Genomic DNA, 16,664 nt, shown 5'->3' on the forward strand with positions numbered 1-16,664 from the left:
ATCAGCTAACGTCACTGAGAATTTAAGAATTTATGCAATACATTTTTTTTTTTAATTAGCACACAAAAAGGTCACGTTTAACTGACTCTCAGAACAAAAGATCTTCTAAGCCTGCGTTAACCTTATTTTCGGCATTTTCCCCCAAAACCCTATTCTTTCCCCATAGGAATGGCTGAATGAACCAGGAGGTAAATCATTTCTGGTTTTTAGGACTACAAGCTGGCGAGCTCTATTACACATTAATTAACTCAACATGTATTCACATTTAAACATGGTGTCATTTCTCCTTTCTGATATAGGATCCTTTTGTCAAATCAGGGGTTTCCTCGTGAACATGATCCAAATACAGATGTGACATCCATGTGACAGGATTTGAAATATGTCAACATACAATACCCAGGAAGTTCCTATTTTGTGACCAATAAAATTGTATTTGATTTTACAAGGGAGGTTTCCTGACCGCAGTGGGACTTCCTGGATAAATAAAAAGGTTTAAAAAAAATATATATTATATTGTGGTGGACAACATACTTTGTGTCTAGGATTTCCATGACCAATACTAGGACACACAAACAGAAATAACCACAACAACGGCATTTTGTGCAAAGAATGCTTCTACTGCACTTGGTTTACTGAACAGTTAAATACATTTGAATGAGAGGAATCTAGTCCATCACAGATCGAAGGGTTCATTTATCATTGTCTAAAATTAACTACAAATGGATAGCAACTGTTGCAAGGCTACAATCATCCCGTTTTCTCTCACAGAACGGAATATAGGCACAGATAAAGAAACTGATCAGAAAACCTCATTGACGGAACATTTTTTTTCTTCTCTTATCGGTAAAAGCTTCCCCTAGAATGAACTCAAAAGACTTCTTTAAACTGACTTGTCATATTGCACAATTTGGACAACCTTCTCATCCCATAACCACGTCCTCTGTCCTGCCCGTTGCATAGCCTTGACTACATCTCCACCCAACTCACTGAGCAGAAATTACGCTAACCCCTCGTGTCTCAATAGAACAATGATATTTTGCGAAATGTCCCTTGATTATCGCCATTCTGTTGAGAAACAACCCATTTTCCTCTGATATGAGGCCAACAAGGGCAATCTCAACTTGCACTAATCTCTCATTCGGAATCATATAAGGTATCATTCAAAATAAAAGCTCTCTGGTCAGATTGTTCTCAGTTCAAACAGCTGAGGACGAAGACGTCGACCACAGCTGTCAATGACTACTGATCCTTCCCTGACCGTTTATGTCTATAGAGTTACAATGTCAAAACCTCTCGACTTGTGTTATACCCTGTCCATGTTAGTACCTTGTTCAGCTAGTTCCAGAAAAGGGGAAGCATGATGCATGTCAGGTCCATCTGAGTACAGGAAAACAATGTTTGTCTTTAGACCCTAGCAAATACAACTAGCATCACAGTAGCATTTTACAAGCCAGTTATTTAGTCTCCCGTGAGCTATGGAATAGAGCAGCCGTGGAAGGTTTTTAACATTGTGCAGCTTTATCATAATCTCCTGAAGGTTTTGAAACAAGAACATTGATGAAAGATAAAATATTAATCCTAAATATATTTTTCTACAAAATTAAATGCCCCCCAGGGTCCAATATGCTTTTTCTTCATAACTATCCAGTTGGGCAGCTGAATGGTAGATCACAATGACAAATGTAATGGAGATGGGTTCGGCTGGGTACAATGGCTTTACCCTGAAGCTGTTCAACATCGCCTGGTATTGTCTTGTGCCAGTCTGGGGCAAAGATCTGTGTGTTTGAGCTTGAAATGGGCCTCAGTCAGCTGACGCCATGAACCAGAAAACTTCCTTGTGATGAAGCGCATTTCTTTTTTACAGTCACATGCTCCTCTTTTGGAATACAGTCTAAGGGGCCATGGGAAAAAATATTGACTTAAATCAATTTGTTTGAAGACCATGAAACGGGTGTTTAAGGCAATGGTTGAGCCTTCAGGTTGATTCTGTTTAATGTGCACATGACTAGTGAAGCGATTCTAATGTGAAAGACAAATACAAAACATGGTGATGAGAGAATTGGTTGGCTAGCAGTACACAGAAAAGCTCCCAGGGGCGGACCAATGACGCAGTTTCACTCAAAAGGGGTTAAGATGAGAGAAACCGCAATGATGGCCGCTCTTCTTCAGCTCAAGAAGTACGGGGAGCAACTGCCAATCGTCATAAGAGAAGCGGACGGGGGAGAAAAAAAATCTGAACAAGAGCAAGCAGGTCTGCTTAACACTCCAAAGTGGATGAAAACTCAATTTCCCATGATGCTCCACTCAGGGCTAGCGCTAGCTTGTGGAGCCGGTTGCCAGTTGAGCGCCTGTGAAAAAGTGGTGCGTGACTAAGTATCTACACAAACCACAGCAACATTACTAGCCTACAGTTCTGAAAGAAAAATGACCAACTCGGACACTGTAGCAACTCAGAAACACAGGGTTGTATTCGTATGTTCTTTTTCTGGGTTCGAGGACCAGATGGAATGAATGACTCGTAGTATGTGTTACAGCCTTGTGATGACTGGTATGGTAGTCCACTGTGCTCTCAAAAAGAACACGCATAGAGTACACTGCCATTTCCAAAGCCCGTCGAGACACCTAACCAAAAGAAACATCCTTTAAGGAATTGTACATCAACGCAATAGGATTGCCGCCTCTCTATTTTACAAATCAACTTTCAATCATAAACAAACACAAATATCACATGGCAAAATGTCATGGTAGCCTTTCCCGAACGATTCCACAACTTTGCAGCAAAGTTGGTGTATCACACATAATTTGAGCAAAAACTCTGCGACGGATGGAAAAAGTCACTGTCCCACTAAGGATGGGGAAACTAAAAGCAAAACAAAACATTATTGTAGCAGAGATTCTAGAGGAGAGTGGAGGGGGGCGCCTTTTCTTAGCTTTCCATCCCTCGCTTCTCCTTGGTGTCGTAAGAATGAGATTACAGTAATATAGCCACGGCGGCAATCTTGCGGTGTTGGAAGAGGAATTGAGGGGGGAGAAGACATGTTGCCTCTGCGTGTGGGAGCATACGTGAGTTGGAGTAGGGGGGCTCAGGACGGAGTGGGGCTGGGGGGTTCCTCTGTCTTGGGCTCCCAGTCTGTGGGGCTTTGCCCAGGGCTCTCTGGCTCCCCAGCCCCTGCCCTACTGCAGTCTGTGTGTGGAGGAGGAGAAGGAGGAAGGAGGAAGGGACTGACACTAGAGAGGCTAGTCTCTGCTTCCTGAAGTCCTCCTATTGGAGGAGAGGGAGGAAGAGGCTGGCCTAAGACAGCTGCACTGCTGCTGCAGGCCCCTACGGTTTTGATTTCCACTGGAACCAAACTGGGATTGAGGCCATCTGTACCCTCTCCTCCTCCACCCCCACCCCCCATTCGAATCTCCGCCACCACGCTGAGGCCCGCCTCAGAAACCATGACCCCCCCCACCTCTTCGGCCTCCCCCAGCAACCCCCCTTCCGTGCTCTCCAGCTGGGGAGCCAAGGAGGAGGACAGGGCCTCCGTGATGATGGCCGCCGTCTCCGCCATCCAGTCCAGCTCCGTCGTCATCGTCAACTCTTCCCGGGTCCCTTCTAACGTAGCGCTGCTGGCCATGCTGTTAGACTGGAAAGCCTGGGTCGCTGTACCTTGGGCCTGGGCCGCCGAAGCCGCCTGGGGCTCGTCTGGCAGTTGGACCTGGCCATTGGCTGCCCCCCCCCGGGCTGGAGCCGCTCCTCCAGCTGCAGCTGCTGCGGTGGTGTTGTTGTTAAGGTTGTCCTGCAAGGCAGTCTGGTTTCCCCCCTGGCCCGCCTGCTGGTTCTGCAGCAGCATCTCCTGGATGCGGATCTGCTGCAGGATGGCCGGTAGCTCGTAGTGGTGGAAGAAGTAGATCATGGAGTGCTAGGGATGGAGGGATGAAGAGGTACAGGGGTTTAAATAAGTCTGTTTTTAAGTAATGGAGTTAAAATCTGGGCCTGGAGGCTGGAAGGCTACAAATTCCAACAAGAGCTGTGTGGCTGGCATGACTTCAGGGGTGTGATCTCAAATCACAGGCGAATCGCTACATTGGCTAAAATGTAGCCTAGGATGCTAATCTCTTTGGGACAGCCACTAGCATGAGGGCTGAAACCTTAGCATCATGCACAGTCGCTACTACAGAGAAATTGATTTCAGGAAATTTCTTTAAAATTGGGTTTAAAAAAAACACTAACCCAATATGATTTATTGCTATTTACTAAAACAAACACAGTTCTATGTTTTCTTAGATTACAGTAACATTTAATGAGTAATATGCCGGAATAACAGCACAATAACATGATAAATCACTTTCCCACTCAGCGTACTGAATAAATGAAGTGTGTAGGTCCCTTGAAACAAATGCAAAGCCTATAGTGTTTCCTACTCAAAACACTGGAGGAGTGTGTGGGCTAGTACACTAGTTTGGGAGCGTCTTTTCTCTAGTTTATTTTTTAAAAAAGCACAATTTATTTGTATTTCATTTCATCCAACTCCTCCTTTCCTTCCCTGCCGTGTCTCACCTGTATGAAGAGCCAGGAGGTGACCAGAGCCAGGCTGCTGTACTGGCCGTTGAAGCGGTAGTGGTAGGCGTAGAACGCAAAGTGATACAGATAGAAGAACCTGCGGGAGACACAGAGACAACCTCTTTAGAGAGTAGCTGAAAATACCAGCATCACACTGGACTGACTTGACTGTGGAATGGAAGGACTGCCTGGAACTGGAGAGACAAAGTGATCAGTTGTTTGCTGAAGTCATAGAAATGCGCCAAATAGTTCCCTTCTCGTCAACCCATCCCCATTTTATGAGATATTGGAGGGTATGCACGGCTTACTCCAGCCAACGGCATTTGCTGGTGTTGGTGTGTTGGACTCACCTCAGCCAATGACGTTTGCTGGTGTTGGTGTGGCAGCAGATGGCGTCGTACTGGTCGGCCAGCCACACGATGAGGATGATGTAGAAGGCGGTGGTGGTGTCGTTGAAAAACTCCGACATGATGGCCTCCATGCCTGGTAGAAAGGGAAAGCTTCTTCTTACCCACTGTTCATTCGTAAATGAAATCATAAAAAAAAAACAAGACCCAGCTTGTTGCATGGTGGCTCAAACGGCGAGACACTCTTACCCACGAGAGCCAGGATGACGGTGAGCAGAGGGGCTGCTGGGAAGGCAATGGTCATGTTCATTTCCAACATCTGCAGCAGATCCACTGGTGAGACGGAGAGGGTGAAAGGTGAGCGAGTTTGGCGTAAGGTCAAAGAGACGTGCGGCACGGAGTGTGTCTTTCAAGGCTACTAGCGGGGTCTGTGTGTGTGTGTGTTCTCACCGATGAAGACGAAGATCTGGTGGTGGGAGTAGCGCAGCAGCATAGACACCGACAGGGTCTGCAGATACAGAGGAAAACAACAATTAAACGTTCAATGGAATGCCTCGTTCTTACTTTTTGGGGTGAAACGTTCAATAAGGAACCCAAATAAAGGCTTAAAATGGGCTAAATTGAACACATGGGATGTTTTTTTTATTTTTAAGTAGGATTTTGAACACTTGGGATATTTAACAAATGGGTGTGTGGAGACTGACACTTACGAATATTACCATGATGACAAAGGCAGCCAGATAGGAGGTGCGGGCCATCCACATGCTGACAAATCGGTAGTGTTCCCCTGACACCACGTTCCTGAGGAAGCCTGTTCTCACACACACACACAGAGACAGACATAGTACCGATCAGACACGCACTCACACACAGTTTTGCATACCACTAAGGAAAGACACACGCAGGAGAAACAGTCCTCCGCCCTTAACCACCGCGTACCTTTATTCTCCTCGTTCTCGGCCAGGGCCTTGACGCTGGACATCAGGATGTCATCGTAGCCCAGGAACTCATCCAGGAGGAAGCGGCTGAAGCCGTCCCCAAAGCACTGGTCCTTCATTGGGTCTGCATGCGCACACAGGCACGGGATTAGGTTATGAAGCCTCACACAGACAGCACCTCCTGTCCTCAGAACACTGCGTCTGTGCTACTTCAACCAGGCTTTTTAGTGTGCCCGAGTACGATGTTGAGTGAAGTGTTTTGCTGGCGATACTTTGATTGCGCTTGCCTTTAAAGCTCTGGATAAGAGCGTCTGCTAAAATGCTAATGTGAAAGTTAGCCGTGGGCGCGCAACAAAGGGTGGTCAGAGCGCTTTCAGCTTTGAGTTTCGTTAAGATGACTGCTTAATAAAGCACCATTGTTTTGGCCAATATGACCTATGGCCCAAATACTAAAATATTTCAAAATAAAAGTCAGCAGCAAGCTAGCTCCTGTCCATCTTAGCCACCAGAGGATGAGTACATCAGCATGCTCATCGATAACTACTGATATAACCAACTACTGCTGCTGCTCATCGGTAACTACTGATCTAGCCAACTCCTGCTACTGCTCATCGGTAACTACTGACCTAACCAGCTACTGTTGCTCATCGGTAACTACTGATCTAACCAACTACTGCTGCTCATCGGTAACTACTGATCTAACCAACTACTGCTGCTCATCTGTAACTACTGATCTAACCAACTACTACTGCTGCTCATCTGTAACTACTGATCTAACCAACTACTACTGCTGCTCATCTGTAACTACTGATCTAACCAACTACTACTGCTGCTCATCTGTAACTACTGATCTAACCAACTACTACTGCTGCTCATCTGTAACTACTGATCTAACCAACTACTACTGCTGCTCATCTGTAACTACTGATCTAACCAACTACTACTGCTGCTCATCTGTAACTACTGATCTAACCAACTACTACTGCTGCTCATCTGTAACTACTGATCTAACCAACTACTACTGCTGCTCATCTGTAACTACTGATCTAACCAACTACTACTGCTGCTCATCTGTAACTACTGATCTAACCAACTACTACTGCTGCTCATCTGTAACTACTGATCTAACCAACTACTACTGCTGCTCATCTGTAACTACTGATCTAACCAACTACTACTGCTGCTCATCTGTAACTACTGATCTAACCAACTACTACTGCTGCTCATCTGTAACTACTGATCTAACCAACTACTACTGCTGCTCATCTGTAACTACTGATCTAACCAACTACTACTGCTGCTCATCTGTAACTACTGATCTAACCAACTACTACTGCTGCTCATCTGTAACTACTGATCTAACCAACTACTACTGCTGCTCATCTGTAACTACTGATCTAACCAACTACTACTGCTGCTCATCTGTAACTACTGATCTAACCAACTACTACTGCTGCTCATCTGTAACTACTGATCTAACCAACTACTACTGCTGCTCATCTGTAACTACTGATCTAACCAACTACTACTGCTGCTCATCTGTAACTACTGATCTAACCAACTACTACTGCTGCTCATCTGTAACTACTGATCTAACCAACTACTACTGCTGCTCATCTGTAACTACTGATCTAACCAACTACTACTGCTGCTCATCTGTAACTACTGATCTAACCAACTACTACTGCTGCTCATCTGTAACTACTGATCTAACCAACTACTACTGCTGCTCATCTGTAACTACTGATCTAACCAACTACTACTGCTGCTCATCTGTAACTACTGATCTAACCAACTACTACTGCTGCTCATCTGTAACTACTGATCTAACCAACTACTACTGCTGCTCATCTGTAACTACTGATCTAACCAACTACTACTGCTGCTCATCTGTAACTACTGATCTAACCAACTACTACTGCTGCTCATCTGTAACTACTGATCTAACCAACTACTACTGCTGCTCATCTGTAACTACTGATCTAACCAACTACTACTGCTGCTCATCTGTAACTACTGATCTAACCAACTACTACTGCTGCTCATCTGTAACTACTGATCTAACCAACTACTACTGCTGCTCATCTGTAACTACTGATCTAACCAACTACTACTGCTGCTCATCGGTAACTACTGATCTAACCAACTACTACTGCTGCTCATCGGTAACTACTGATCTAACCAACTACTACTGCTGCTCATCGGTAACTACTGATCTAACCAACTACTACTGCTGCTCATCGGTAACTACTGATCTAACCAACTACTACTGCTGCTCATCGGTAACTACTGATCTAACCAACTACTACTGCTGCTCATCGGTAACTACTGACCTAACTAACTACTGCTGCTCATCGGTAACTACTGATCTAACCAACTACTGCTGCTGCTCATTGGTAACTACTGATATAACCAACTACTGCTGCTGCTCATTGGTAACTACTGATATAACCAACTACTGCTGCTGCTCATTGGTAACTACTGATATAACCAACTACTGCTGCTGCTCATTGGTAACTACTGATATAACCAACTACTGCTGCTGCTCATTGGTAACTACTGATATAACCAACTACTGCTGCTCATTGGTAACTACTGATATAACCAACTACTGCTGCTCATTGGTAACTACTGATATAACCAACTACTGCTGCTGCTCATCTGTAACTACTGATATAACCAACTACTGCTGCTGTTCATTGGTAACTACTGATATAACCAACTACTGCTGCTGCTCATCTGTAACTACTGATATAACCAACTACTGCCGCTCATTGGTAACTACTGATATAACCAACTACTGCTGCTGCTCATCTGTAACTACTGATATAACCAACTACTACTGCTCATCTGTAACTACTGATCTAACCAACTACTGCTCATTGGCAAGCTAACTTGCAAGTCAGTGGTCATAGTTCCTATCACTTTAGCAACATCACTGTTTGTGACACATGCTATGGCATGCTTTTGAGTGTTCATAGTAGGCTTTATGACAGAGCTTACCCAGATATGAATATGTATGACACCTGCTATGTCATGCTTATGAGTTTAGACAGGCTTAATAACACCGCTCATCTAGCTAAGACCATTCATGACATCTGTGATCATGTGTTATGTCATGCTTAGGACAGTGTTAAGTAGGCTTTATAACCACTTACCCAGCGTGACGACCATGACGGGGATGTTGAGGCGTTGCCGGGTGGTCTGGGACAAGCGGAGGAAGCCGTACTCCAGAGAGTACTCAACTATGTACTCCTCCTGAGGCCACACTGACGACACACACAGAGAGAGAAACACACTTATAGGTAAGCAGTGCAGCTTACCACACCAACAAAGCACACATACAGCAACCCACCAACCCCACAGCACACACACTCTTGCATTGCATTAGAACAACTCATATTTAAACTAGTTAGAGCCCACCTAAAATGGCAAAACATTGACAGAAACACATTGCCAAGACTTAATTAAAAGCAAATTAGGGAAAGGAGGAGTCAGACTTACAGCAATAAAACGCAAAACATGCACATAAGAAATGTTATGCAAAGGCCATTTAGAATTGTTAAAGCCAATGTCAGGGCACACAGACACGACACAAACAGGGCCTAAACTAAAGTCTGGAGCCTGGCTCTTGACTGCTTCTGCTGGAGCGAGCTGCAAAAGGTCAGATCAACACAGTCTTCATCTTGGCATAGCCAGGGCCCACTGCAGGAAATGCGATGACATCATGGCCACAGTCGGATTCAAACAGTTGGATTTAAACAGTCTGATCCATCACAACAACAGCTACAGGAAGTCGTTGAGGTGGCAGAAGACAAGGGAACACATTTTTTGGAAAGGAATTATGCCAGAAGGGGGTGACCAAGGACAAGAAGATGGCCGGAAGGGAGCTAGCTTGCAGGAAGAGGGAAGGAGGAAGAAAGGAGTGGTGAGAAGAGAGGATTCTCACTCACTAGGGGTGTAGACAGGTAGGTAGGTATGGTTGGGTGGGGGTGGGGGGGTTAAGTTTACCTGCTCGTGTTAGCATCTCAATCTCGGAGACTGTCTCCCTCAGCGGCTGCATACCTTTAGTGGGCGACTGGCTGAAGGAGAGGTCCTGGCTGTCGTTGAGGCCCCCCCCCCCAAGGCCGATGCCGCTCAGCGAGGGCTTCAGCCGCGGCTCGATGTCTAGCTCAAACTGACAGCGAGAAAGGAGAAAGACTTGAGTAGTCACACCCCTTGACTTTTTGCTAATTGTTGTGGTTTTATAGCCTGAATTTAAAATGGATTAAATTGAGATGCGTCACTGGCTTACACACAATACCCCATAATGTCAAAGTAGAAATATGTTTAAACATTTCTACAAATTAATAAAACATTTAAAACGGAAATGTCTTGAGTCAATAAAGTCAACCTCAGTTATGGCAAACCTTTGAGACAGACATTGAATATCCCTTTGAGCATGGTGAAGTTATTAATTACACTTTGGATGGTGTATCAATACACCCAGTAACTATAAAGACACAGGCGTCCTTTCTAACTCAGTGGCCGGAGAGGAAGGAAACCGTTCAGGGATTTCGTTAAAGTTTAATGGATGTGAAAGGATAAAACTGAGGATGGATCAACAACATTGTAGTTACTCCACAATATGAACCTAAATGACGGAGTGAAAAGGAAGCCTGTACAGAATACATATATTCAAAAACATGCATCCTGTTTGCAATAAAGCACTAAAGTAAAACTGCTAAAAATGTGGCCCAAAAAAAAAAGTACTTTATGTCCTGAACACAAGCCTTACATTTAGGGCAAATCCATCATATCACTCAGTACCACTTCATATTTTCAAGCATGACAGTGGCTGCATCATGTTATGGGTATGTTTGTCATCAGCAAGGACGAGATCGTTTCTTTAGGATAAAAAGCAACGGAATAGAGCTAAGCACAGGAAAAATCCTAGAGGAAAACCTGGTTCAGTCGGCTTTCCAACAGACACCGGGAGACAAATTCACCTTTCAGCAGGACAATAACCTAAAACACATGGCCAAACACACTAGAGTTGCCTACTAAGATGACACTGAGTGGCCTAGTTTTAGTTGACTTAAAATAGTCTTGAAAATCTATGGCCAAACTTTGAAGAATTTAAAAAATAATAAATGTGCAAATGTTGTACAATCAAGGTGTGCAAAGCGCTTAGAGACTTACCAAAAACTCATAGCTGTAATCACTGCCGAAGGTGATTCAAACATGTATTGACTCGTGTAAATACTTAAGTAAATTAGATATTTCTATATTTTATTTTCAATACATTTGATATAGTGTGTGTAGATGGGTGAGAAAAACAAATGTAATCCATTTTGAATTCAGGCTGTAACACAAAATGTGGAATAATACTTTCTGAAGGCACTGTGTGAACAATGCAAGGTCATTGTATGGTCATTATTGTGGACAGGGGCACGAGGTAGCAGAATCATTGGTGTCTCTGCCTTTAGCCTTCCTCTCAAGCCCCCATCCCTGCTTCCCTCCCTCTCTCTCACCCTCACCTGCACAGAGCTGTTGTCAAACATCTCCAGGGTCATCTCCTCCTCGTCGTCGTCCTCCTCGTGGTGCAGCGCGGCCAGGCCCAGCCCTCCTCCTCCCTCTCCCTCCCCCTCTGGTTCCTTGACCAGGCCCTGGAAGCCATCCGTGTCGTAGAACTGCAGGAAGATGGGCGCACGCGACGAGTTGCGCTGGATCTCCACGCGCAGGATGCCGTCACGCGGCCACTTCTCCCGCACGTGTTCCAGGCAGTTGATGGGCGAGCGGGAGAAGGCGATGTGGATGTAGGCTAGGATGAAGAGCACAAACAGGGCCTGGTAGAGGTAGAGAGGTAGAGCAAGAGAGAGGTAGAGAGCATTAAACTATGGCAGATTGTCTAGGGCGATATTGGTATTTCCAGATGCTTAATGGGGGGGGGGGGGGGGGGGGGGGTCACATATGTGCAAGGTTTGAGGAGTAGCAGAAAGAGATCCTGTCAGGATCGGGGTCAATTGCTCTTCAACATTTTCCCCCAACCCTGAATCCTATACATCAAATGGTGGAGAAATAGCCTAACTTGGTCCTGGGGCTCCCCCTGGGTGCACATTTTGTTTTTTGTAAATGCACTACACAGCTGACTCAAATAACCAACACATCACAAAGCTTTGATTATTTGAATCAGCTGTGTACCCAGGGGGGGCCCAAGGACCAAGTTTGGGAAACCCTGGCCTAAATGACCATCACAGAGGCTGCTTAGTGAAGGTGCCCACTACAAAAGGTGCAGTAGGATAGATTCCTACAGACAGCAGTCAGCTGAGGAGAAACGTGAGGTGCTAGAGAGCCTGGTCTATTTAGAATGATCCTCTTCATCAGGAAGACAACACTCAGAACATTAAAAAGATGCTTGTGTCCAAAGCTAAAGTGTCAGTGAAACCAGAGACAGATAGGGGACGTGCCATTTTGTTTCCCATCCATCGCATCCCAACAAGTAGTGGCAGGCAGGTGCCTCTGAAAATGGCTGTCTATCTCTTTTCTCCTCTGTCCTTCCCTCTCCCTCTTCCCCCTTCTCTCTGCTTCAGAGCGTCGCTCTTCTCTCTTGTCTGGTAACGGACTCAGGCAGGCGGATTCCCACTGTCAGTTAGCTTGTGTGGAGGCCTGGTACATAATGTACACACACACGGAGCGCCAAGTCTAGGTCCAAAAGGCTTCTTAACAGCTTCTACCTGCAAGCCATAAGACTCTTGAACAATTCATCAAATGGCTACCCGGACTATTTGATTGTCCCCACCCCCCATTTTTACACTGCTGCTACTCTCTGTTTATTATCCATGCCGAGTCACTTTGCCTCTACCTACATGTACATATTACCTCGACTAACTGGTTCCCCTTCACATCGACTCTGTACCGGAACCCCCTGTATATAGCCACGCTACTGTTATTTTATTGTTGATCCTTAAATATTTGTGTGTTTTTTATATATACACATCTTAAAACTGCATTGTTGGTTAAGGGCTTGTATGTGACAAATACAATTTGATTCGACTTTTGATTTGATACAAACATTAACAATACCTTCCTAATATTGAGTTGCACCACCACCCCCATACAGCAGCGTTGTAGTTCTTCACACATTCAAACCGGTGGGCCTGGCTCCTACCATACCCGTTCAAAGGCACTTCAATCTTTTGTCTTGCCCATTCACCCTCTAAATGGCACACACACACACACAATCCATGTCTCAATTGTCTCAAGGCTTAAAAATCATTCTTTATCCTGTATGCTCACCTTCATCTAAAGTGATTGAAGTGGATTTAAAATGGCGACATCAATAAGGGATCATATCTTTCACCTGGTCAGCCTGTCATGTAAAGAGCAGGTGTTCTTAATGTTTTGTACACTCAGTGTGTATGTATGTATGCACACACACCTTGACCACATAAAAACATAATCAACAACCTCTGAGTTTTTATCCACACAGATAAGGAAAAAAGCAAGGACAGGAGAGCTCTAATGTGATGCCTGTTAAGATGACTCACTAGTGACTAGACTGAGTTGAGGGTCACTGCAATTATAACCCCCTGAAAATGCCTGTCTTTGGTGTTATGCTGCCTGCAACCTTCATGCAGAGCTGATGAGAATGAGTGTGCATTTTGGTCAATGTGTTCCTGTATGCCCGGAGTTGCACAAGCAAAGGCTTTCCCGGGTTTAAGCCTAATCACAGTTCGGAAAGGCCGGCCCTACTGCAATGTTGAAACTCGAGTTAATTACTGGCTATGATAATATATTGTGTAGAATAGATGTGTCAATCATTGACTCTGTTGATGACGAGGATGTGCTAGAACTAATACATTTGACATGTACAACCTTCCCACCTAATGCGAAGGTTTTTCTTGGTTATTGTTGTGCTGAATCAACACATTCCAATGCGCCAGTGTGATGTGCCAGAGATAAATACGTACATGATGTGTTAAATTGGTCAGAATCTGATGCAATCAAGCGGCAATTGTGGAGGTTGATTATTTATGTTCTACTCAACTGTAAGATCTAAGGCGCACACTATTCCACACATCAAAACAGAGGCAGCAGCAGTAGTAGCAGCAGCAGAACCACTCCAAACAAATTCGGAATTTGGACTGTGGCATGATCACAGGATGCAAAGAACGGCGAGGGCACGCTGCACAGACCCATTCACGTCCCACTTTTGGCAGGTCAAGTTGAGGTTCAACAAACTATACTATAGTTGGGCGAGAAACTAACCAGGCATTTCTACCCCCTCTTGTTTGAATGTTACACAAAGATGGTTTCTCATTGTGGTATTGTTCATGAGAAACTGCTGTTTTGTTGAGGCACTGTTTGGAGATATGGTGGTGGTGGTGGTGGGGGGGGGGGGGTAAGATAAGTAGTCTACTTCCTTTGACATGTGCATTCTTTACCACCTGTCAAGTTGACAGTGGCCAGGGTGTGCATCTTCTGAAAGGGGGGGGGGGGGGGGGGGGGTTGTACTCCATGCACACCTTTACTGTTTACCATTTTCTGTAGGTGCCCTTAGCAACACAGGTGTATTTACATACACTGTAGAGAGAAATACTGTCAGTGAGTAGCACACAAACAGTCTGGGGGTTCCACAGAAACAGTCCATGGGTAGTCCGAAACTAAATACAATTTCATTTCAACTTACTGTGCCAGTGGGCAGGACTGTTGGTCATTATGAATTTGAGACAAAATATCTAAAAGGATTGTATTATTAAACATACTTTCCAAACGTGGGTCTGTTGTAGACCTGCTTACCTAATGCAAAAATAAAAAAGTCCTGCACGTGCACCATTATGTGGAGAAAAAGGAATAACCTGTGGGGGACTTTGACATGAGGTAAGCAGAGATGAATTGGGTCTACAACAGACCCACGTTTGGAAACTGTTTAAGAAGATCCATGAAGCTCAAATTCCACACCCATTGGCACAGTAAATTGAAATGGAATTGGATTTAACTTCTGGCTTCCCCCTGACTTTTTGTGCAACCCCATACAATTGAAAGCAATGCTAGTGTATGTAATAGAACCGCGTTGCTAAAAGCACCTACATTTTCTGTAATCATTGGAAGAAATTACCCCCTGAGAAGCAGCAATCACACATGTACAAAACCAATGAAGCAAATTAACCTACCGTTCGTTCTTGTTAGCCGATTCTTGACATTGTAGCCTACATGAAGGTAAAATAGTGAGAGGAACGTCTTACCTTCAATAGGACAAAGAACTCGAAGATTCTTCTGAAAGATGGTGGAAACAATCTGGCATAGGTAACTGCCATCTTGAAGAATAGGGCATGGAAAAGTCTGTCTCGAACATTGATGAGTGGGTTCTGGTTGATATTAGGGTTTCGCATTCTGTTCGCCCCGCCATTGTTATTTAGCGGGACGTTATTGTTCACGTTGCCCTGGTTTTCTGACATTGTATGTCTGGCAAGACGACTGATAGCAAGTCACTATCTCAATCCAGTTGAAACGTGGATCTATGTACGCAACTTAACCGCACTGGCACCAACAACTCCAACTGTAGGATGGTGCAAAACTGCATTAACTTAATGCAATAATGCAGCTGTCAGTTTACATAGAAAAGTCACAATTGCTAGAGGTGACCAATTTGATGTCTAGAAGGGCTGTGCGTTATATAAATTTTTCCGACATGGTCGTTGTGTATCTGGCATTCTGGCTTAGCTCCCAAAGCGCCCCCACTAGCGTAACTAACGTTAGTTAATGAGTTCCAATACAACTCAACCACTGTAGCAACCTAAAAAAATGGCGCATACAGTAATGTTAAAATATTCTTTACAAATTTCTACTGGCCGTTTTAGGGCCTTATAACTAAGCGTCAGTCACCATTCAAACCCCGGCTAATTAACTACCTGCAACATACCATTGCTAACATGCTAGTTAGCACTGGTGGTGAACAACATTCCGAGGCGAAAACATTGACGATTATGGTGATGTATATTCTTAGTATATTATGCTAACTTAGCTTGTATGCATTCGTCTCATTGTAATTCACCAGAAACGTCCAATAAAATAAAAATAAAACGTTTATCAAGTTAGCTAGCACTACCCTGCTCACGCTATAGTGGCTAACGCTCACGTTCAAGTTCTACGATGATAACCCGTATGTTACTTTTTAGTCGAGAGTTCGCCTCGAAAATGTCGATCTCAGTTTGCCTTTTTAGATGGACATTGAGTATGATTCCCGATTTTTTTTCTTCTACCGTTTGCAATACTCTCAACCAGTTGAACTATTCCTTAGCATCAACCATTAAGCCTTGAAAACAAACAAGGCAAGTCAAGAGTTTGACAATAGTCGATTGGAGCGAGCGCCCTCTGTAGATACAACGTCCATACACTTTATAAAAAAAGGATCATACAAATATATATATATATTCAGTGTAAACAAAAATGGACAGATTAAACTGTGATTCGCTTTCGATGAAATTATAATCTACCAAGGAAACGCAATTAATTTAAAAGAATGTTGCAGGCAACTCAAAATAGGTCTAAATTCGCTGTCAGGGGTCCTATCGTACCATCTTTGTGTTCATGGCTATAAGGTAGCAATATGGTATCCATATTTTGTCAAATGTACGTCAAAAGTTTACTTTTGTTGTATTTTAGCAAACCTTATCCTAATTATCATAATCTGCTGCGTATAGTTCTCGTAACCTGCTATGATTATGACAAAAGTTAATTTGACAAAAGCTGTATCTCTTCTAGCAATGACCCATATTTTGTTTGTAGTTGGATGGGGTGTATTCATTAGTCATATTCCGTTGTAAAAAGTTTTGTCAAATTAACATCAGA

General features: G+C 44.1%; 1 protein-coding gene across 3 annotated transcripts; it reads right to left on the reverse strand.

The window, feature by feature from the left end:
• Nucleotides 1–593: 593 nt before the first annotated feature.
• tmem259 (transmembrane protein 259) lies at nucleotides 594–16,583 on the reverse strand. Of its 3 annotated transcripts, none has more exons than XM_020498654.2 (11): nucleotides 15,059–16,583; nucleotides 11,351–11,659; nucleotides 9,843–10,008; nucleotides 8,990–9,100; nucleotides 5,833–5,955; nucleotides 5,604–5,704; nucleotides 5,344–5,401; nucleotides 5,143–5,226; nucleotides 4,897–5,029; nucleotides 4,544–4,643; nucleotides 594–3,905 (listed from the first exon to the last, which is right to left on the reverse strand). In XM_020498654.2, the coding sequence occupies exons 1-11, from the start codon at nucleotides 15,269–15,271 to the stop codon at nucleotides 3,084–3,086; spliced, it is 2,220 nt and encodes a 739-aa protein (XP_020354243.1). In that variant the 5' UTR covers nucleotides 15,272–16,583; the 3' UTR covers nucleotides 594–3,083. The 3 variants fall into 3 exon arrangements, with proteins under 3 accessions (XP_020354243.1, XP_020354244.1, XP_020354245.1); XM_020498655.2 differs by having other exon boundaries at nucleotides 1,968–3,905; nucleotides 9,897–10,008; XM_020498656.2 differs by lacking the exons at nucleotides 594–3,905; nucleotides 4,544–4,643 and having other exon boundaries at nucleotides 4,893–5,029; nucleotides 9,897–10,008.
• Nucleotides 16,584–16,664: the final 81 nt, after the last annotated feature.

Source organism: Oncorhynchus kisutch, linkage group LG13 (assembly GCF_002021735.2).
Source record: "Oncorhynchus kisutch isolate 150728-3 linkage group LG13, Okis_V2, whole genome shotgun sequence".
Taxonomy (NCBI): domain Eukaryota; kingdom Metazoa; phylum Chordata; class Actinopteri; order Salmoniformes; family Salmonidae; genus Oncorhynchus; species Oncorhynchus kisutch.

What these genes read in the sequence shown, in the direction of transcription:
- tmem259 (XM_020498654.2), bottom strand. Translation starts at nt 15,271, where the DNA reads ATGTCAGAAAACCAGGGCAACGTGAACAATAACGTCCCGCTAAATAAC. An exon ending in CGAGAACGAGGAGAATAAAG is followed by an intron (nt 5,705 to 5,832) that starts GTACGCGGTGGT and finishes GTGTGAGAACAG; the next exon opens with GCTTCCTCAGGAACGTGGTG. An exon ending in CGTCATCCTGGCTCTCGTGG is followed by an intron (nt 5,030 to 5,142) that starts GTAAGAGTGTCT and finishes CCTTTCTACCAG; the next exon opens with GCATGGAGGCCATCATGTCG.